This window comes from Penicillium roqueforti, assembly GCF_015533775.1.
Source record: "Penicillium roqueforti strain LCP96 04111 chromosome Unknown scaffold_33, whole genome shotgun sequence".
NCBI lineage: Eukaryota > Fungi > Ascomycota > Eurotiomycetes > Eurotiales > Aspergillaceae > Penicillium > Penicillium roqueforti.
This window is the reverse complement of record NW_024067597.1, coordinates 192,950-214,174: the sequence shown is the minus strand read 5'-3', so window position 1 is coordinate 214,174 and position 21,225 is coordinate 192,950. Positions and strand designations below refer to the sequence as shown.

The window sequence follows — 21,225 nt, the reverse complement described above, 5'->3', positions numbered from 1 at the left end:
CTGTATACGTGTATTATAACGGTGCATCTATTCTAATTGCCCATGCCCTTCTCCCAGTTCTCTTGAACCAGCTTCCAGTACTTCTCGCGGGAACGTTCACGGAAGGTCTTTCCGAATTTAATCATGAAGAGGAAGACTGAGGCGCATGCCATGCCAATGAAAGCAGCGGAGATGAAACAGTTCTGGTAACCCATGTTCTCAATCCAAGGCGTGATACTAAACGAAGTTAGTGTTTGTCTGCTAGAATTGGAAGAGTAAAACTTACCCATAACCAATTGCAAAGCCCATGGTATTCCGAATCAGAATCACACTAGCCATGGCAATGCCGCTCAACTCTCGGTAGCTGTCAATAAAGTAATTAACGCTGAGCGTGATGCCACATGTATTCGTGAAGGCCAGCATGCACATTCCAGCAATTAGTCCAAACCAATGGACCTCATGGGCAGCACCAACCCCCCATAGAATAAGGGAAGCAGGCACAAGCACCACACAAGCTAGGAAGGGCCAGAGACGGTGCTCTGCCTCCATGACGCCATTGTTCCGGCGGGCGAGTTCCACAGTAAGCCAGTCGCTAAATCGGCCAGTGAAAAAAGATCTATTACTGTCAGCTTGCGTTGAAGTATCGGACCAAGGCGAAGATCTTACCCCAGGACCACACCGGTGATGGGTGCTAGATAGCTCAGACCGACCATGGAAGATCTGGGATTTGTTAGCTTGCTCCGTTCATTGTTCGGGTAATAATAAGACCAACCCGAAGTTATATGGCTCTCCACCAAGAATGATAGAGGCTGTTCCATTCATGATGTTGAAGTAAACCAGATAGGATCCGTAAGAGAAGCTGTGTGCATGTTAGTCAAAACGTATATAAAATCAAAAACGTTGTATCCATACCCGGCATAGAAGATTACCGGCCAGGACAGGTAGTAAAGACACTGCCAGAGTCGCCGGAAAAAAGTATTTTGCTCCTGACTCGGTCCCCAGAGCGCCAATTTCTTCACATATGACTTCTTGGTGTAGCCCGAACTTATACTAGCCCTAGTGGCAGCTTCCATGTCAACATCCACAGATTTCTCTTTTTCGTGGTCTTCCGAGCTGAGTTTTGGGGTTTCCGCGATAGTGCTAGGCTCGTCGGGCTGTGCTCGAACATAGTTTGTTTCCTCGCAGAAAAAGAAGAGGAAGATAAGGGCACCGCCGACGAAGATACTTGGGTAGTAGAATACCCACCGCCAGCCCTGGTACTGAGCGATAAAGCCGCAGATGACCGGTGCTAGGTAGTTACTTCCTGCTAGGAAGAATGCATAAAGACCCATGTATGTTCCTCGCTCGTGGGTGAAGTACTGATATTGTGTAAGCGTGAGTCATTTCCTCATGGGGTTTTACTTACCACGTCCGTGACGGAGATCTGAGGAAGCGCTTCTACGGGTGCTGTGAAGAAACCCAAGACGATGTTTCTTGCGAGCCATTGGCCCTTGGTGCTTGCGTATGGTCTGATTGGTGTTAGTCTTGTCTCATCACGGGCATTATGGTGCTCTTACCCCCACATCGTCATACCCTAGGGTTGTTAGCTATACTGTTCAAGTGATATCCAAAATAATTAAGAATGACATACCAAAATTCCGATCAACGACAACATGTATGTCGGCCGCTTGCCATATTGCATAGCGAAAGGCTGCCAGAACAGCAGACCCCAGCCAGCCAACAAAAACATATACCCGCTTCCCTCGTTCAGAGTACTAATGGGTAATCCTGTTTGTTCGTGCAGCGGCGTAATTACCGAGTAAACGACCGAGCAGGCAATTCCTGAGAACATCGTATAGCTAGAAAGTCAACATTGATCCTCGGCTCAGGTCATAGCCTGCACTTACATGCTCACGCAAGCAGTCGACAGAATCTTCCGTCTCGGACTCCAATTGAGGGGATCATCTGGGTCATTTGACGGGGTCGGGATCAATACAATGTCACGGTCTCCGTGGTCCAAGTGCCGGGTCTCCACGACATGATCCACGTCTACCAGAGTCACGGTGCCAGGGATGACTGTGCTGTCGATGACTGGCGCCATGGTGAAGTACAATTCCTTCCTATATATATGAATGGGGTAAATTCAAGAGAAAAAAAAGCCCGCTCAAGTATGAGATATTATTTACCGGAGGAGAGCCAGTTTAAATCAAGGCAGCCGAATCGAAGGGATAAAGATAACACAGATATGATCGAAGATCGACATGTTGAGATTCCTAGAAGATGAAGAGGAGGCGAGGAGAAAAGATAAGAACTTTTCCCCGCAAAGAAGGTCTTGGCAAGGATTCTTATATTTTCTGTTTTTATATCTTGGATTTCTAGGGATTCTATGGGCTTGTATGGATTTATAGACTGGCATAGACTGGCATATAGTCTCTTTAGCCATCACTTTCACTGCAGATATCCGAATACAAAGAACATCGTCGAGTCCGATATCAGAGTAATCTCGGAATCCTATACTCCTTTGATACTTTGATAGCATAGATTACCTTCCTATTTCGGCCTAAGTCTCTCTCCCCTTTCAGGAAAGAAACGGTTCAACTAATTTTTGACTTCGTTTCCATAACGCCTCTGCACTCTCTTCGCCTGCTGGGAAGTCGAGATGGGGTAGTTTTGGGGTCTGGCAATGATCGAGAAAGGCTCCAGATTGGGCTGATACTCATACCCACCAATCAGTACAGACACATTGTCGTCGGATGGTTATCTTACCTTCAAGCTCCGGATCGAGCAACCCGCGCAAGACAGCGCCACTACCCTGACAAAGGGACTTCGGCGCTTGTTGCAAAAGAACCGGTAGGTCTTCGCCGGCTGGATAAAGGAAATCCTGTCAAATGAAATGGTCTTCGCTATCTGTTAGTTATCTGGACGTACCTTCTTTCTTCCGCTGCAGCCAGGATTTGACCTCCTCCCATCCAACATATGTTTGGACATTGGTTTTGGTATCTAGATCGAATGAGAATGAGAATCAAAAACACATTCACGACATTAATAACTCACTTCCTGGATTTGCAGAAAAGGCAGCGATAGATCCACTATGCTTCTTTGCAAAAGACTTGATAAACAAGATGATCGCGAGCATCGACTGCGAATACCCATCGAGACAATGGTAATTTTCTCCATTCTATCCAAATCAGCATCTTCTACACCAGCAAGTATACATATAATCCAAACAAAAGAATCACACTCACCTCGAACCCCAAATCATCCCACGTAGGCGCAGGCGCCTCATTCCGCAAACTAGACGTAACCAGAACAGCCCTCGACCTGGGCCCCATAACATCACGCAGCAGATTCAGCAGCAGGAAATAACACAGGTAATTCCTTTGGAAATGCGACTCGAATCCGTCCTCCGTGAGCGACCACGGTACAGCCATGACCTCGGGGAACCCAACGAAGCCATCAATCGACACGCCCAGCTTCTTGATAGTGTGCGCTGCCTCGCGGAACGAAGTCAGGCTGCCGGAGTCTGCAGTTACAAAGACCATTTTGACTGTTTTGTATTTCCGATTGATATGGTCGATCACAGGCTGGAGTTCGTGCTTTGAGCGGCCTGTGTATATGATGGTCCCTGCGCCGCCGTGCGCGAGGACGTCTGCGGTCATTGCGGCGAGATCACCTCGTCTGAGGCCGGATATTAAAACTATGCGGTGGAGATTAGTTTTTATACCGCGTGGGTTGGGGCTGTGGCGGTACATGTTTTGTGCTTCACCCGGTCTGGGAACAGATTCAACACGTCCGTCCCCTGTGTATGGTCATCGAAGGTACTGCTCATTGTGCTCGATTCTGTTTGGTTTGGATTGGGTTGAGAGATCTCTGCTTGGTGTGAATCGTGGACAAACTCGGCATGTCGTCATCATGAAGCCATCTCGGAGTATGGTAGAGTCACGACTGAAGCAAAAAATATGGCGATAAACATCGAGTAGAATTATGGGTTGCAACTTATAGACACACTGGTAATTCGAACAGCAAAAAGTAGACAGTGAACAGCCCTGATATCACAAAAATCAATTCGCATTCATAATGTACAGTCAAAGAAACCGCCCACACGGAGCCTGCCGGTCAAAAAGAAGAACGCAGATAAAACAGAAAACAAGCAAGATCCAAGTAGATCTCAGTGAGATGGGCCCGCATCATCTTCAGGCATCTGATCAATGACACTCTTCATGAGCTCGATAAGCTCGTCAATGTCGGGCCGTTCCGAGGGTTCAACAGTGAGACACCTGCGAACAATATCCTTGACGGGTGCGCTGATCGCAGGGACCTCATTCTTAGACGCATCCTCACTTTCGCCGGACTTAGCTTTACCCTTAGAAGCGCCAGACTTCTCATCGGGGAACCGCCAGTCACCACCAAGAACGCACATGCTCAGACTGCCACCGGTCTCTTCGCTGCGCGCCTCGAAGGGACTCTTGCCCACAAGACAGGCGTAGAGTGTGCAGCCCAGCGACCAGATATCAACCTTAGTATCAATAATCGACCCTGTCTTCACATCGAAGAGTTCCGGTGCACGATATGGCATCGTGCTGTGTTCTGCTGCGGTATCCTGCACTGCCAAGGCGAGTGAGCGCGACGTAATGGCGATGGGGCTGGGTGCCAAAGAGCCTAGATCCATCAGGATGGGAGATTGGCCGTTGTCGTCGATCATGATGTTTCCTGTAATACAGTTAGCTCGTCGAGTCGATTCGGAATTTCCGCATGTGCGGCCACTCACCAGGCTTGACATCTCTGTGCGCATAGGGGCGCAGGTCCCCATCCTCGACACCTTCCTGACTCCGGGTGACCTCATCATCCATTAGAGGCTCATTCTCCTCATCCTCATTCTCAGGAACGCGATGGCTAGCCCTCCGTTTGGGTTTCATCTGCATGGTCCGTTCGTCGTCTGCCTCCTCGCCTTCTCTCCGAACAGCCTTCACCTTTCGCGTAGACGCCGCGCCGTTCTTCACCCGATACTGATGCATCGAGCGCAGCGCATCGGCAACACCGAGTATCAGGACCATCAGCCGCTTCTCGGGGAACTTGGTATGGTTGACCAGATTGGCATTAATAGCATCCTGGAGATTACCGCGCTGGTAGTATGGGAGTAAGATATAGACCGTTTTCGAGCCTGGATCTCCGCCATCGGATCTGAATTTCGAGCCGGATTCTGTGGACACGCAGTGGTCGATCGAGTGGATGATGTTGGATTGGGAGTTGAAGAGGTTGTAGGCTTCGACTTCTTTCAGCGCTTGCGATACGGACTCTTGACCGAAGGGACAGCGGATCTTCTTCAGCGCGAATAATTCAGAGCTCGCTTTATCTTGGACTAGGTAGACGTAGGAAAATCCACCCTGTTGCGTTGTCAGTTCAGACCAGCTTGCAGCTATCGTTATCGGGTATCCATACCTCGCCCAACAAACGTAGGAGCTTGAAACTTCGGTTGTTGATCTTTAGCTGTGGAGAGCTGGGAAAGCAACACATGCAATCCGTGAAGTTGTATAGAAGGTCGAAGAAATATTGCGCCATGGTGTATGATGCGAGGGCAGGAGGTGGAGATGTCGGGCCCCGGTGACGTCCGGCACGGTAGGTGGTAGTTGCGCAGGAGTTCGTACGGAACGGACAAGATCGTCGGAAAGATGTCTTGGAGATGCAGAGACTCAGAGGCAAGGTTTGTATATGCCGAGGAGGAGATGGTGGAAGTTGAGGATGTCAGTTGGCATTACGTGGAGTGGAGTCCCGTTTATTTGTTGTCTTCCCCCTTTCTCTTGTCGTTGCGTTCGTTGGATTTCTCGATCACCTTCATTTCTCTTATTCTAACTAATTAAATCGGGACTAATCGGGCCTGTCGTTTTCCACTTATTTCCTTTTTTCCCCTTCCCAATCGTCATGGTGGAAGTTGGGCCGTCAAATATCCTTGCATTCTCCTAAACACTCCCTCTGCACCCTGACTTCTAAACCCTTCCAGGGGCTATCGATATTCGCCCGGGGCTATTATTTAAAAGCCGCATCCCACCCTATTCTCCTCATATTCATATCACCCCATATTTCTCCGCAATGGCGCACGATGATGTACAGGTCGGTGACGTGGTGAATGTCCCCGGTGGCATGCATGGGACGATCAAATACTTGGGATCGGTAGCGGGGAAGGCCGGACGATTCGCAGGTGTCGAACTGAGCGCCGAGCATGCGCAAAGAGGCAAAAACAGCGGCGATGTTGAGGGCCGGAAGTACTTCACAACCTCGATTCCGGGTTCTGGTATATTCGTGCCCATGAACAACAACAAGTATGTCACAAGGCGATCCTCAAATATCTCTACACCGATTACTCCTGCACGTGGGGGGCCGGTCAACTTCAGCAAATCTGTCGGTGCAGCTCTTGCTACTCCCCGCCCTCGAGTCCGACGACCCTCTCTCCCTCGACCCGAATCTCCGCGCGTGCCGCCTCCTCCGAAACTAAGCCTGGCCGGCTTGCGTACACCGTCGACTGCATCGAGAGCGGGGCTGAACGGTGGCATGCGTAGTCCCGTCAAGGCTCCATCTCGGCTGTCTGATAGACCATCGTCGCGACTTAGTGTGGATGATGATGCTTCGTCGTATGGACGGCCGTCGGACTTCCGTCGACCGCCCTCGTCGGAGATTCAAGACTTGAAGGATCAGATCAAGAGTCTAGAGAAGCAGCTGCTAGACCGAGATAAGCAGCTCGACGAGCAGTCCGGAACTTTGGGCGAGTTCCAGAAGACCTTGGAGGAGATGGAGGGATCGGAAGGTCATTCATTCCGCACACAATTACGTGAACGTAACGAGCGGATTATCCAATTAACGGCCGAATTCGACGTTCACCGCGCAGACTTCAGAAGCACCCTCGACACATTGGAGATTGCAGCCTCTGAAACAGAACGCGTCTACGAGCAGCGTCTCGACGAGCTTATACAGCAGAACAAGGAACTGCAGGACCGCGGCGAAGATGTTGAGGTTGTTGCGCAGCAGCTCAAGCAGCTGGAAGAGCTAGTCTCGGAGTTAGAGGAAGGCCTCGAGGACGCCCGGCGTGGAGAGGCCGAGGCTAGGGCCGAAGTCGAGTTCCTCCGCGGTGAAGTTGAACGCACCAAGCTGGAGCTGAAAAAGGAGCGTGATCACTCCGCCGCTGCATTGAAAGATGCACATGCCGCCGCAGACGGACCCCGAAGCAGTAGTGAGTTGGACCAGAAGGATGATGAGATCCGAGGGCTCAAGGCCATTATTCATTCTCTGAGTCGAGGAAATCCCAGCGGCGAAGGACAGAACAACTCGGCAGATCATGACCATGATCCAGAGCACGTTACTCAGCTGGAGATTCGACTGCAGGAGGTGGAAGAAACTACAAATCGCAAAAACAATCGCATCCAAGAGCTCGAGCGTGAACTTCAAGAAATGCACCTGCAGTCTGGTGGTCGTCGCCGCAGTTCTACTGTCACTCTTTCGCCAAAGCAACACAGGCCATCGCACTCTGCGGGCAATGTCCCCAATCCTTTAGATGATCCCAACAGCAATCGTCTCTCTGACCGTACAGTGGTCCCGACCGACTGGCAGGATGCTCCTTCGGACCTCCATCATCACCGTAGTATGTCAAACTCTTCTCAATCGCGACTGGAGACCATGCATGAATCCGAGCGTTCTTCCGACGAGGATACCATGTGGTGCGAGATCTGCGAAACAGGTGGCCACGACATCCTGAACTGCACTAGCATGTTCGGCTCTGGCCAGAACAACACCGAAGAGAAGAATCCCAAACATGAGGCTGCCGATGAACTTGCCGAGGAACACCCAATTGAGAAGACGGAACCCCTCCAGACCAAAGCCTCGTCCATCCGTACCAATACTCCCCCCGCACTAAAGACAGGACGGGATGTGGTCATGGAAGGACTAAAAGGTATCGGCGGGCTGAGTTCATCCATGGCTGCCGTTGCTGGTAAGTCATCCGGAGTCGTCGATGAGTCCAAGTGGTGTGCTCTCTGTGAGCAAGATGGGCATGAAAGCATCGATTGCCCGTTTGATGAATAATGTTCTGGATATTAGAGACATGGATTCAGTGTATCCCATAAGATCACAGCTCTCTGTCACAGCTCTGTTGCATGCATCTATGGGGTGTTTTTTCTAGTACATGATTGTTGGGTCGGTTACCCGGTTAATAAATGGTGTTTGCTTTTTCGGGAGCTGGAGGAAAGCAGAGGAATGGGAACACGGTGAGGGCTTTGTACTTGTAATAAATACTATGCCTTTGGTCATAATAAGATGTTCGTTGGTGTATATCTGCTTCCCATGTTCCGTTGTATATCCTCGACTCGGATCGCCCATTGATATGCCGAGGAACGTATCCGTCTCATTCTACTCTATCTCTATTCTATCCTTATCATCGAGGAATATTGAATTGGCCACTCATAACCACTCATAACTGATAGAATTACAACCTCACCTCATGGACCTGATCAGTATACTACTCAGGATGAGTCGGGGGTTGCACAATTTCCCCATCCTGATACTTCGACGCCGCAATCTCCCCACAAGCCTTACACTTGCGCTTTTCCTCGTCGGCCCCAAACTCCTCAACTACGGCCTTAACCTGCGTTCCAAGGTCAACACAAACGAACTTCTTCTCCCAGACAATCTCCTTGCACTTCCTGCAATACCATCTCATAGCATCCACTGCATCCTTAGCCCGCGGCAACTCCATCACGACACCGACAGTGTCCTTGAATCGCACGGGGCAGTGCGGGGTGTTTGCGGGCAGTAGGAAGATCGAGCCTTCGTGGATGGGAATATCTTGGAAAGTAGCAGGTGTGGTTGAGTTGTCGACTGTTTTGAGGAGCATTGATCCCCGGTATTGGTAGAAGAACTCTGGGGTTGTGTTGATGTGAAAGTCGGTTCGGGCGTTGGGCCCGCCCACTATCATCACCGTGTAGCCGGCTGTGGCGGAGGGGTGGTAGACGCAATAGTTGTTGACCGGTGGTTGGAGGAGATGGGAGTTCTCTTCGAGCCTGGATAGATTTCATTAGCAGTTGGCTTTTGTTTAGATAGCTTGCTTATGGGTCGCGTGATGAATCATGGTATCATATAGTGGGGGAACCTCGGAAGCATTGTAAGAAAGATATGTTAAGTCTTGGACTTGCCATTTGGGAATGTTTAGTGCTGGTGGAAGCATCGTGAATATATCAAAATATGATCTTGTCAGTGTTCTACTTTGGTAGCTTTTCGCAAATGTCGCATGAGGTCGGAACCGTCAGAAAGCGAAAACGATGATCTGATCCCCGGAGATATCAGCTCCACCCCGGACTTAAACAATCGGCCCGGATCAACTTCCCTCCGCCAATTTTTCTTTTTCCAATCTCGAATCCAACAGTCGGCCTGCAGTGATTAACGGCGAGAGACTTGACCAACCACACAAAATGGCCACCTCTCAACCCCCCCTTCGGTTCACATCCCATCATAATTTGGTATATCGCCTGGTTTTGTCCACCCTCACCGGCCGCACAGTTCACATCTCCCAAATTCGTTCTTCGTCGCCCACGAACCCTGGTCTTGCGCCTCATGAAATTTCTTTCCTCCGCCTTCTAGATGCAATAACCAATGGCTCTCAAATGGAGATCTCATACACAGGTACTGTGCTTGTCTATAAGCCGGGTCTAATCACCGGCAGCACGGCCGGTACTGGAGCCAGCGGCGGCATGATCACCTACGAGCTTCCTTCAAACTGTAACCGTGGTCTCAGTTACTTCCTGATCCCTCTATGTCTGCTGGCCCCATTCGCCAAAGCACCCATGAAGGTGCTCTTCACAGGACCTGGTGTGATCACATCGTCGACACAGACTGGAGATATGTCCGTCGACAGTGTTCGCACAGCGATCCTCCCTCTGTACAAACAATTTGGTATCTTCAACAACATCGAGCTCCGTATCCTGAGGCGATCAAACACTGGCCCCACTGGCAGGGGTGGCGGTGGTGAAGTGCAACTTGTGTTTGGCCACCAGGTCCGTCTGCCGAAGACTCTGCACTTGATGAACGCAGGCCGCATCAAGCGCATCCGCGGTGTGGTATACTCGGTTGGTGTGTCTGGCTCGAACAACGCTCGCATGATTGAGACTGCCCGTGGTATCCTCAACCCACTCAGCCCTGATACTTATATTTTCTCCGACGTGGCGTCTGCGCCTTTAGTACCAGCTCCGGATAAGACCAACCCCCAGGCAAAGAAAAAGATTGGCCTTGGGTTTGGTTTGTCTTTGGTGGCAGAGTCTTCCACGGGCTGCCTCTTCTCGGCTGATGTGGCCTCTCCACCGTCGGGTGGTCAAGCCCCCGAGGAAGTTGGAAAGCAGTGTGCATTCCAGCTTCTGGAGACGGTTGCCAAGGGTGGTTGTGTGGCTCCTGCGGCTGCGACCACCATGTTCACTCTCATGACCATGGGATCGGAGGATGTCGGGCGGCTGCAGGTTGGCCGAGATGTGATTGCTGATCCCAACGTGGTCCAGCTCGCTCGAGATCTGTCCAAGTTTGGTGCCCCCGGCTGGGGTATCCGAGACGCACCTGACAATGGAGATGGAGATGTGATTGTCAGCATCGTCGGCCGTGGCATCGGTAACGTCGGCAGAAAGATTGCTTAAGCTGCTGTGAACGGCTTTCGCACTTCATCCCAAGTCTACCACTCTGAGGGCCTTCACCAATCCGGAAGTCTCGCCTCAGCAGTTCACTCCTTCCCAGCAGATGGGGCCGCGTGGTAGTCCATCAGATGCCGTCGGCGTCACGTGTTTCTGGCCGTTTTTCCAGTGCGCGCCAGTGTGCTCCACGAAGCTTAGACGTCTCAAGGCCTGACTGTCGAGCATGAACTCGACCTGTCGCTTCACAGCGATGAAGCCATGTGCGGCACAAGACTGCTTTTTCCTGTCATCATGATACCCACACAAAAAAACTTGCTGAGCAAGGTGACAATCTCTTACATAGGATTCAATATCATTGTCTTCTCTTCTACTTCTATACATATTGACATAATGGTGACATACATAGTTATTGCCAGGGCGACCAGGTGTATCCTGAGGCCATCGACTGTTTCTCCCATAAATACCACTGTCTCCCCCATCTCCCTCTTCTCTTCTTCATCTCCCCATCCCTCCTTTTTTTCTCATCTCTCATTTCCCATTCTTCATATTCATCTTCATCGTCCTCCATCTCCCATTTCCACCCATCCATCCATCATCATCACTTGTTTGTTTTCTTCCTCTTCCCCCTTTTCCTGTCACCGTCCTTTGTTTACACATCCTCTCCCACCTTCCTCCATCGACGGCTCGCGCACCACCGGGTGCTGGGGGTGAAGCAACGGTGAGCCCCTTCGCTTTGTTTACATTTCACATTTCACATTTCACATTTCGGGTTTCTTGTTTATCATTTATCCCCCGCCTTCTGCTCACCGGTCCTGGGGAAACCTGGTGCCGACTGGGAAGTGAAGAGAGGGACTTCGTCATCATGTCTGCTTACAACGTTCTCTGCCATTTATCTTGCCATTTATCCTGCCATTTACCCCAGCGACGGCTCGCACCTCAACGTGGTGCTGGGGTCCAGTAACCCTTCGGGGTGAAGCCAAGACGAGCCTTGCCATTTATTAACCATTTATCCACCGTCTTCTGCTCACCGGTCCTGGGGAAACCTGGTGCCGGCTGGGAAGTGAAGAGAGGGACTCCGTTGCAACTTCTTCTGCCATTTATTCATCTTGCATCTTTCGGTTTTCTTGTTCACCATTTATCCCCCGCCTTCTGCCCACCGGTCCTGGGGCAACCTGGTGCCGGCTGGGAAGTGAAGAGAGGGACTTTGTCATCATGTTTGCTTTCCCATGTCCTCTGCCATTTATCTTGCCATGTATCTTGCCATTTATTCTGCCATTTACCCCAGCGACGGCTCGCACCTCAACGTGGTGCTGGGGTCCAGTAACCCTCCGGGGTGAAGCCAAGACGAGCCTCTTCAATGTTTTGTTTCCTGATTGCGCTTTGCGATTTGTTTTTTCCGCTCTGCAGTGTTGTGTTTGTTTTGCAATGAAGGCTTCCAAGTAGGGCTCTTACGGTCGCGTGACTTGTTTTCTTTGTTCTGATTCTTAGACTGCGTACTTGTACACAACGGATTGGTCTTTTTTTTTGTTTTGTTTTATTATTACTAGGCAGGTATGAAATGATTGCAATGAAATGAAATGTTCTTGTTCTAATTCTATTGAAATGTAGTAGTCGCTAAGGAGATGGAAGATCAGACAGGACATGAGACGCCGGAGATGCAGAGTTCTCATAGAACCAAGACAAAGAAAACAAAATGCTTGAACGCTTTTTTGAATCGAAAGAGTAAGAGGGAGAATCAACAAGAATTGGGAATCAAAATGAAAAAGACCGCAATGAGATGACAGTAGTGTGTGCAATGAAAGAAGACCAACGCGAACAAGGACTGTGCAAAAAGCCGAGAAAATACCAAAAGTGACAAGAAAGAAATCAAAAACAGCACGAGAGACAATAATACCTGTCGGAAGGACATCTCAATCCGAGGTATCCTCATCTTTACCAGGATACATAATATCCTGGCGATAGACTGCAAGACCATGGTTGACAAAGACGAAGAGGAACATGCAGACGATGCAGATAGTCATCGCAGAGCCAACGCCCTTAATCGCGGAGCTGTCAAACGCATTTCCAAGCGTAATGGTCGCAATCGTAAACCCAGTATTCGGGAAAACCATCGCCCACCAGCTGAGATGGAAGCTCGTCGGCGGCGCCCGAATAACCGCAATAGCAGCGACACAGAAGAACCAAAAGCTCAGCGCCCACAAGAACGCGCCTGCCGCCAACGCCAGAATCTCCAGCATCCGCCCGTCGGCAGTAGTGTCCTCACTGCCCATCACGTTGAACGTCGCAGGCAGTCCCTGCGCCATACCCACGAGAGCAAGCGCGGTGAACGCTGGTGGTCCAACGCAGATGAACATCGCCGGTCTGTGTTCCCGACATGGAAGTCCGCTCTCCATCAGCCGGCCGATGTAGTGCGAGTACATCATGAAGGAGATGCAGAAGCCTAGACCTTGGAAGGTCATTCCGGCAGTGACGATTGGGATTGCTGCGCGCGCGGGCTGGCTTTTGGCGATTACAGACGCGATCGTCCCGCTTAGCATAATTGGGAACGCGGGGAGGATCCACGAGGGCATCATTGTTTGCAGGCGGTAGGTGTGCGAGGTGAAGACGAAGGAGTATTGTACAACGGCGAGAGTGAATGTGCAGAAGCAGTATATCCAGAAGAGGACTTCGAGTGTGGCTGTGAAGGATGGGGCGGGGTTCTCGCCGAAGTACTTCTCCAGGCCGGTGATCAGTGTTGCGGCGGAGAGCCAGAAGGTTGGGAAGAAGAGGCCCTCGCGTTCGTGGCGGAGGGAGTTGAGGGCGCCGCCGTGGATTATGAATCGCGCTGCCATGAGAGAGCAGACGAGGGAGAAGAGGACGAGGTTGATCAGATAGATGGCTAGGCCGATCTCGTGGTAGCCTGTGAACTTGTTCGGCTGGTTCGCTATAAGAAGGGCGAGGCCTCCTGCGCTCATGGTGAGGGTGTACCATGCCCATGTGAAATGGCGGAGACGATCGCGGAAGCTCAGTGGGTACTGCTTCTGGTACTTCTCTGATTCCATGAAGGGTGTTTCGGAGTGAGCAGACGGCGGTGCAGACGGCGGTGCAGATGGAGGCTGAAGCTCTTGGCTGTGGTTAGGGTAGACCCCTAGTAGAACTGGGTTGGACATTGTGTGTGTGTGTGTGTTTGTATGCAATGAGGTATAGATGCAGCCCTAAGGTTTGAACATAAAAAAGGAGTATAGGTGGAATGTATTCAAGATAGGACTATAGACCAATTGATCATAGAATGAATAAAAAAGCAAATTCAAGTCAAGTCTGGAAGAATTGAAGTAAATGAGTGATGAATGGAAGTGATGGAGAAGGTGCGAAAGGGTGATGTTAATATACCATGGGCAGAACATCCAAGCATATCGATTTCATATTTTTTCGGAATCACTAAAGATCAGCCAAGGAATTCCAAGACTCTACATTTTGATAGTGAAAAAGATCAAAAACCGAAAGGGGATTATATACAAGGTAGGCAAGGCAAAGGAATCATTTGCAATGGACCTACCAGCGGCCTCAACGAGCATTTCGGACCCATAATTCATGGAGAAATCTATAAGAATAGATCGGCCAGGATTTTGGGCTCGGACGATTCATACTCCATATGCGTCAGGGGGTTTGTGCCTCTAGGGGCAGTTCCGAAAGCACAGAGATCCACTGCGGATCTGAGCATTAGGCATATAGAACTTCGATGCCTAGGGGGGTGGAAAGTCCAGCTCTGCCAAGAACATGTAGAAACCATTGCGTAGTGATTTTCCCTGAATGGAGACCCAGTCGTTGGGAGAGTACAGAGTAGGCTGATTGACAATCTGTGCATTTGTGTCAGTTCAACACTCACTTTGAATCAGAGACAGGTTACTCAGATGATGAATCTCAAAGCCGAGTTACGGGCCGACTTTGATTGCCTTTGACGCCGAGCCCTCCCGATAGGGCATCAGATGTATAGAAAAGCCTAAACAGGGATATTCCAATGCGCCTCCAACGTGCCTAAACGCCAAATGCCAAGAGCGATCTCCAGTACATTGACGGACCGCTGCCAAGCTTTGATTATGAAGACAGAGACAGGATTGGAGGAGAGGAAATAATAGGTCACACCATTGCGTGTACCGAGTATGCACGTGTAGAACAAATTCAATAGAAGACACGCAATCTGAAAATCAAGGAGAGAAGTTGAGATGAGAATTTGACACAAAGTCAGGTGGAGTTGGCAGGTTGACGTACCTCGGAATCTCTTGGCGCTTCCTTTCCCCTGAACTTCTCGACCCTCACAGCCTTCACAGCCCCCATCAAACAGCACTATTGACGCTGGGATTCCTGCCAAGAGACTATTCGGACATGGATCTTTGTCGATCGGTCGATCTTCTTTCAAGGGGGGATGTTTGGATCGTCATTGGTGAGTTGGTTGGCTTATCTTTGGCCGTTTTGCCAAGATGCCACCTTGTTTGAGAGTGACCTATACGATGAAACCCATGTCGATGTCATCAGGAATTCACTTGATACAATCAGGGTCTGGCGGTTATGGAGTTCATAGAGTCCACTCTCTCCTACCAAGTCGACGGGACCCCACCGATCACCCGGAAGGCTACGACTATACCACAGCCATGGACACAATCTAAATTGCAAATTCATTCAAAGGGAAAGAAAGAAAAGAAGAAAAAGATTAACGTCATGCAGGACAAATGCAAGATAATGCAATGCACCTCGAAAACAGAAAATGACACATTCAAATTGTGCAACAGAACGCCAGCGCGGTCCTTCGAAACATCTCGAGGGCATCAATGCATAAAATCATATCAAGTTAACGCAGAAAATAGAACACCAAAAGTCTGGGCATATCCCAGACCCAATCACATCTCGGCATCCACTCACATCATGCGATAGACCAGATCGGAGGCCAGCTCTGTCGTCAAATCTAACAAAGCACGAAGACTTTTAGGGGACGTAGAAGTGGAGGTCTCAGCCCGCTCCGTCTTGGCATCTACCGGCCGCAAATTAGGCGTCGCCGAGACCGAATCCTCTGCCGAATGATACCGTGACAATTCTTTCACGTTGCACGCCAAATAGTGCACTACCAGTCGACGCAGCTCATTCTCCCGAAGCTGTGTGGCGGATGTCGGTGAGATCGGCTCTAGTCGGGCCGTCTTCGTGTATGCGTATTGCACCAGCTCTAGCACCATCTGCGCCTTGGTTGCTGCCAAGCCGTCTAGAATCTCCGTGTCGTCTAGGTGGGGGGTTTCGAATTCCGTCGGTGAGAGGAGGACTAAGTCGTGATGCAGCTTTCGGAGACAAAGCTGGGCGAGAGCGGGGATTAGGTACCGTGTGGCGAAGACGTATAATTTCGCGTGGAAGGTAATGTAGGGGAGCTCAGTGCTTGGCGACTCGACCGGGGTGGGCTTGGAGGCTGTGGGCTCGTCGTTGTACTGCAGAGAGATGAACTCGTCCCATAGGTTGAGACCAGGCTCGCTGGATGAGGATGCTTTCTGTTGGGCAAAAGACATGTCGAGCATTGGTCTTTGCGGCTGTGCTTTGGTAACGCTGGTGCCTGGGCTTCTGTCTTGAGTCCATGAATCTTCCATCGGTCCTTCCGCAGCGGGTGTGGGCTGTTCTACAGGCGCGGGCTCTTCGGTTGCAGGTTCAGGCTCAGGTTCAGGTGCAGGCTCAGGTGCAGGCTCTTCAGCTGGCTGTGCCCAGTACTCAGCCGGTTCTGATTCTGCTTCTGGGACAGGGTTTACTGGAGACCATTCTTCAGCGGGCTCTGTTTCTGGCTCTGCCTCTGGCTCAGCAGCAACTTCTGGCGGCGGTGTTGATGGCGGCGTAAGGCTGACAGGCTCAGTCGGTGCGGGAGGTTCTTCTTCGACGATCTCCGCTTGTTTTTTACCCTTCTTCCCTTTCTTTCCCTTCTTTTTGCCTGCCTTAGGCTCCTCTGATTCCCATGACACAGGTTCTTCGGTCGGAACCGCCCACTCATCGTCGGCAGGAGGCACTTCTTCAGCCGGTGGCTCGGGTGCAGTCTCCGCTTCGTGGTATGTCTCTAGCTCCGGCTCCGCTATACTAACTGGAGTCTTGGGATCTGGAGCCGACTCGGCCTCGGGCTCTCGCGCAAATGTCGGAGTAACCGGTTCCTTTACATAGGCGGGCGAAGGCTCAGACTGCTGGTACGATTCTTGTCTCCGATGGCGAAATTGCGGAGGTGGCGATGGAGCCGGGGGTGGCACAATCGACGACATTGAATCAGACCGATAATTCCCTCTCCAGTTGGTAATTGTCGAGCTCTCGACTACTCCAAGTCTGTGATCTTCCTGGACCTCAGGACGAGGCACGCTATAATTGCCAGTGTATGCATACTCGCAGAAAGCAACGAAGGTTTCAACATCGTCTTCTTCCAGAACGGCGATTCGGTGTTTCGATTCCCTCGTCGGGCCGTTCATGAGATGATCCAGTGGTTTAGAGACATGGTGGGCGAGCCCCGACTGGATCGTCAGCTTTGTATGTTGTGGGCCGACGAGGAAGGTGAATGACGCTGAATGGATGATTCTGAAGATGTTGAATTAGCGGTCTGCTAACAGTCTATACCTATATCATAGCTGAGATGCGCTCTCCATACCTATTGAAGTTAGGAACAGACTCCATGACAGTTGACCTTCCGCTTCAGAAGGGATGAGATGAAGAAAACTACGTTCTAACATGCGGGATAGCCCCATTAAATATTTTACGCTCCAATTCCCAAGGCGCTGGAAGCGATCTCGGGCGAGGAGAGTGGCCTGCTACGTGTGCAGCTGTGATGGGGGCATGAACCCTTTCCAAGACCCATTGTGCTAGTTAACGCTAGACCAAATGACTAACTCGCGATATGCGATATGCAGATGGGGCCAAAAGAGGTTTGATGTTGCCGTGGTATGTGTTCGCCCTACACTGTTCTCTCGATATACTATGATTTGGTCCCCCCCCCCGGATGCCAATGGCCACCACCCACCCGTCCGTTTGAACCATTTGAATGCGATGCCGCTATCACCGACACAAAAAACAACGCAGAGCAGCCACACAGAGCAGCCATACAGAACAGCCGATGTTAACTGGATCATGCATTGTCCAATTGTTGGGCGACATTGGCATCAGCAGGTTTGTGCCCAATCCCCAGCCTTCGGAGAACCCAATCTCGGGCCTCACTGGTTGATTTGCTCCTGCAAGCTCCATCGTTTTGAATTTGAAGCTTCACTTGGTTTGAATTTTTCTTTGTCCTCGAGATTCTGGACATGTTGGATGTAGCGGTCAACGGTTGTACAACGGTGCCCTGAAACGCTACCTAATCTTATGCCGAGGTTGGAAAAAACGACGAGATTCACAAAATATTTACAGATGTCTATAAAAATAGACATTTTGAAACCTCTGGCTCCGCTGTTACAGGTTAAATATATCCCTCGCCCCCTCTATTCCAGGAACAAGCGTATTTCACCATCCCATCGTGAATCCACAAATATAGTTGGCACCCTTGGGAGTATACAACGAACAACGCCTGTTGTACATTCAATTCTCCAAACGTCAAAAACGTCACATGTAAAAAGAGTAGCGTAGTCTATCCAAATATATCAAAACAAATCCAATAATTTACAAAATAAACCACCGATCAACTAGTATGCATCAACCGAATCTCCGTGTTCCCCGGTTCCCACTCCCTCAACCCTTCCCCAACACTATACCAAAACCGCAATCGAATACACTCCTTCCTCGCAGCCTCCAAATCCCCTTTCTCAAACGCCTCCCCAAGTCTCCCCACACACTCAAGAACCCTCGCCTCATTCTCCTTCTTAAGTGTATTGATCTGCGCCTCCGCATCAGCAGACCCTCCGACCTCCTCAATAGTCTCCTGCACCTCCATAACCTCCATCAGCGTCTCCGCATCAAGCGCATGCTTAGTCGACGCATCTTCCGCCGTCACGTCGATCCCGTGCCATTCCCGTAGAATGTACTGTGCCCGCTGCAGCGGGTCCAGGAGTGTCCGGTATGCTTCATTGATCCGTGCCGAGAGGCCCTCGGCAAGCTGCTTCTCCGCTCCGTTGGGGTACTTGTCCGGGTGAACGAGGCCTTGTAGTTGGAGGAATTCGCGGCGGAGTTCGCTGGTTGGAATTGCGAACGCCGAGGCTGGTGGCGGGCCTGCTGGTAGCGTTTGAGGGAAGATCGTGTAGTGGTTGGTTATGTCTGGCGCGCCGGCAAGGGTGTTTTTGCTTGGTTCTGCTGGGGTGGGAGTCTCTGTTGAGGCAGAGCGGTGCTGTATCTTGGATGTCCGGGCTATGAGAGGTCCACGTGTTGGGAGGGTTGTTAGTCCTCGCGCTGGCTGGCGATATCGGCAGAAGAGGCATGCATCTTGACTTGTGTTTGATAACGAGGTTGGTCGTGATAAAGGCCGTGGGGTTTTTGTGCGACAGAAATGCCGTGCAATCCTCTGTGGACGGAAAGCCATGACTATATAGTGTTTTTACAGTCAAGGGAAGGTCAACGGAAGTGCTATAACTTCAAAGTTGATAAAAAGCTCTCGGCATACCGCTTTACGTCATCCCCGCATTTGGCACGTGACTACGAATTACACAGGAAAGCGATGTAGATAATGATAGGTCTTCTTCAATAGGTAACATACAGCCTGTTCCTTGAGTTGTGTACGATTTCCAATTATGATGCATCAGACAGGGGAATAGTCAAGCTATAACCCCGAATCATTCAATCCCCCAAAGCTTCACCGTTCGATCGTGGCCGCTGCTAGCAATCCACTTTGCATCGTCACTGATATCCGTGCTAAGAACATTGCCCGAGTGGCCGCTCAGCGACTTTACTAGGGACCAGTCATCCGCACTAAAAATGTTGACACTTTTATCAAATCCACTGCTCACAAAGAATGTGCCGGATTTCTTGGGCGACGGGGCTTCCGCTGCAGCCGGTGCAGCGCCATCAATGTCCATCCCGCCATCGGTAGAAGGCAAGAATGACGCAGCCTCTGCACCCTTGTACCAGCGGAGATCTGACACCACGCTCTTATGCGCACCAATACCGCCCGTCTCCTTCATCTGTCGCAAGTCCCAGCATTTGACCAAGCCGTCACCGGAACCAGACAGCACCCGGTAACCATCAACTCCCCAGTCCATACCGTAGATCTCCCGAATGTGACCGTCGAGGATCATCACGTTGCGCCCTGTCCGCAGATCCCAGATACGCCCAATGCTGTCGAATCCACCACTAGCCACAAGGGAGCCATCACTGTTGAAAGCCACTGTATATACCTCGCGCGAATGGCCTTCTTGCAGGAGCAGCTCAGTTGCTGTTTCTATATCCCACAGCCGCCATGAACTGTCGAAGGATGCCGATGCTGCGTATCGGCCCGAAGGGTGGAACTCGGTACGGCATACACGGGCCGAATGGCCAGATAACGTAGCCAGTGGCTTTTCTTGATCAAGAGCCCAGAGGTGGAGATTTCCTTCGCCGCCTCCGGAGATCAAATTGACAGTTGAAGGTGAGACATTCGATCCGGGTAGAGTGGCACCGGGAAGCCACGACAAGCCGCCCACTCGATCCGTATGCGCCTTGAAGGTCGCTTTTTCTTCCAGATTGGGCACGCTGAGCAATTTGATCTCACCGCTCCAGTTTCCAGCAGCGATGGTCTGCCCATCCGGCGCGAATCGACAAATGCTAACAGGACGATCGCCAGCAATCTGCGACCCGTAAAGATCGAATCCTTGTAGCTTTTCCTTGACAGCTTTGCGATGCTTGACATGTGTTCGAAGTGTGATTGTTGATTCGTCCTTGAGCCGAGCCACTCGAGCCTTTGCGCGCGGCAAAGAATAGAGCGCAATATTCTTCCGCGCCTCGAGTAAATCTTGCCCGCCATCTGTGAAAAATTCTTCTTGTTGTTCTCCTTCCTCCTCGGCCTCTTCCATTTCTATCTCGCCTCCGCCTTGTTTCTCTGCCATATCGGTCAAAAATTCACGTAGACGATCGCGTCGTTCTGATGGTCCCTCGCCAAATAAGGTAATGGGCTCCCCGAGTTCCCGTAGTCGCGCACGCACTCGTGTGTCATCTGTTGGGACCACCATCGCTGCTGCTCTGCGTTTCCGTTCGAATTGCGATAGGATGGCGGAGGCGCGCTCAGTTGGGATACCCCCTGGTGTAGAGGGCATATCGTAATCTTGGTCCATGGCTATTATTTTATTAGGAAGCTTCAAATCGAAGCTTTCGAGAACTACTCACGAAGATCGGCATAGCTGATGCCCCCCATGTCTGTATCCTCTGTCTCCTCAACATAAGCTTGTCGCGATGGGTGCATCATCTTGGGCGACTTAGAAGCCTATGCTTCTCCGGTGGCTCAAAAAGCAGATTAATAAAGACTCGCGCTTGAGTAAAAGAAAAGAATTGGGGTAGAGGAAAAGGTTGGCGGGAGACAAGATGTTGCGGGCGGCAGAATCATTGATAAACTTTGGTTGGCGGTATAGCGTTGAAGAGCATGCAATTTGACGAACGTCGCGTGGAAGTAGAAATATTTAAATTCAACTAAATATGAGAATAACATTGAACAGATTCTCTTGTTTCTTCCAATCCCAAG

At 50.7% G+C, this 21,225-nt stretch overlaps 10 protein-coding genes across 10 annotated transcripts; 2 read left to right on the top strand and 8 right to left on the bottom strand.

The window, feature by feature from the left end:
• Positions 1 to 32: 32 nt before the first annotated feature.
• Positions 33 to 2,059, bottom strand: LCP9604111_8492 (putative MFS transporter; the record flags this gene model as incomplete). Its single annotated transcript, XM_039076641.1, has 9 exons — positions 33 to 216; positions 266 to 595; positions 646 to 699; positions 752 to 838; positions 892 to 1,337; positions 1,385 to 1,487; positions 1,536 to 1,552; positions 1,610 to 1,817; positions 1,866 to 2,059. The coding sequence occupies 9 exons, from the start codon at positions 2,057 to 2,059 to the stop codon at positions 33 to 35; spliced, it is 1,623 nt and encodes a 540-aa protein (XP_038925551.1).
• Positions 2,060 to 2,536: 477 nt separating this feature from the next.
• On the bottom strand, positions 2,537 to 3,787 carry LCP9604111_8491 (putative oxidoreductase, short-chain dehydrogenase/reductase family; the record flags this gene model as incomplete). The annotated part of the gene is made up of 6 exons (XM_039076640.1): positions 2,537 to 2,667; positions 2,725 to 2,823; positions 2,887 to 2,958; positions 3,013 to 3,136; positions 3,204 to 3,655; positions 3,709 to 3,787. The coding sequence occupies 6 exons, from the start codon at positions 3,785 to 3,787 to the stop codon at positions 2,537 to 2,539; spliced, it is 957 nt and encodes a 318-aa protein (XP_038925550.1).
• Positions 3,788 to 4,126: 339 nt separating this feature from the next.
• Positions 4,127 to 5,517, bottom strand: LCP9604111_8490 (putative serine/threonine protein kinase ENV7; the record flags this gene model as incomplete). Its single annotated transcript, XM_039076639.1, has 3 exons — positions 4,127 to 4,668; positions 4,727 to 5,342; positions 5,398 to 5,517. 3 exons carry the CDS (start codon positions 5,515 to 5,517, stop codon positions 4,127 to 4,129), a joined length of 1,278 nt encoding a protein of 425 aa, XP_038925549.1.
• Positions 5,518 to 6,045: 528 nt separating this feature from the next.
• LCP9604111_8489 (CAP-Gly domain containing linker protein BIK1) lies at positions 6,046 to 8,028 on the top strand (the record flags this gene model as incomplete). Its single annotated transcript, XM_039076637.1, has 1 exon — positions 6,046 to 8,028. One exon carries the CDS (start codon positions 6,046 to 6,048, stop codon positions 8,026 to 8,028), a length of 1,983 nt encoding a protein of 660 aa, XP_038925548.1.
• A 433-nt stretch (positions 8,029 to 8,461) lies between these two features.
• On the bottom strand, positions 8,462 to 9,166 carry LCP9604111_8488 (3-hydroxyanthranilate 3,4-dioxygenase; the record flags this gene model as incomplete). The annotated part of the gene is made up of 2 exons (XM_039076636.1): positions 8,462 to 9,002; positions 9,135 to 9,166. 2 exons carry the CDS (start codon positions 9,164 to 9,166, stop codon positions 8,462 to 8,464), a joined length of 573 nt encoding a protein of 190 aa, XP_038925547.1.
• A 244-nt stretch (positions 9,167 to 9,410) lies between these two features.
• On the top strand, positions 9,411 to 10,619 carry LCP9604111_8487 (RNA 3'-terminal phosphate cyclase-like protein; the record flags this gene model as incomplete). Its single annotated transcript, XM_039076635.1, has 1 exon — positions 9,411 to 10,619. The coding sequence occupies one exon, from the start codon at positions 9,411 to 9,413 to the stop codon at positions 10,617 to 10,619; it is 1,209 nt and encodes a 402-aa protein (XP_038925546.1).
• Positions 10,620 to 12,523: 1,904 nt separating this feature from the next.
• LCP9604111_8486 (tellurite-resistance/dicarboxylate transporter family protein) lies at positions 12,524 to 13,762 on the bottom strand (the record flags this gene model as incomplete). Its single annotated transcript, XM_039076634.1, has 1 exon — positions 12,524 to 13,762. The coding sequence occupies one exon, from the start codon at positions 13,760 to 13,762 to the stop codon at positions 12,524 to 12,526; it is 1,239 nt and encodes a 412-aa protein (XP_038925545.1).
• Positions 13,763 to 15,505: 1,743 nt separating this feature from the next.
• Positions 15,506 to 17,270, bottom strand: LCP9604111_8485 (uncharacterized protein; the record flags this gene model as incomplete). The annotated part of the gene is made up of 2 exons (XM_039076633.1): positions 15,506 to 17,174; positions 17,245 to 17,270. The coding sequence occupies 2 exons, from the start codon at positions 17,268 to 17,270 to the stop codon at positions 15,506 to 15,508; spliced, it is 1,695 nt and encodes a 564-aa protein (XP_038925544.1).
• A 994-nt stretch (positions 17,271 to 18,264) lies between these two features.
• Positions 18,265 to 19,098, bottom strand: LCP9604111_8484 (J-type chaperone JAC1; the record flags this gene model as incomplete). The annotated part of the gene is made up of 1 exon (XM_039076632.1): positions 18,265 to 19,098. The coding sequence occupies one exon, from the start codon at positions 19,096 to 19,098 to the stop codon at positions 18,265 to 18,267; it is 834 nt and encodes a 277-aa protein (XP_038925543.1).
• A 250-nt stretch (positions 19,099 to 19,348) lies between these two features.
• On the bottom strand, positions 19,349 to 20,952 carry LCP9604111_8483 (putative pre-mRNA splicing factor; the record flags this gene model as incomplete). Its single annotated transcript, XM_039076631.1, has 2 exons — positions 19,349 to 20,823; positions 20,874 to 20,952. The coding sequence occupies 2 exons, from the start codon at positions 20,950 to 20,952 to the stop codon at positions 19,349 to 19,351; spliced, it is 1,554 nt and encodes a 517-aa protein (XP_038925542.1).
• Positions 20,953 to 21,225: the final 273 nt, after the last annotated feature.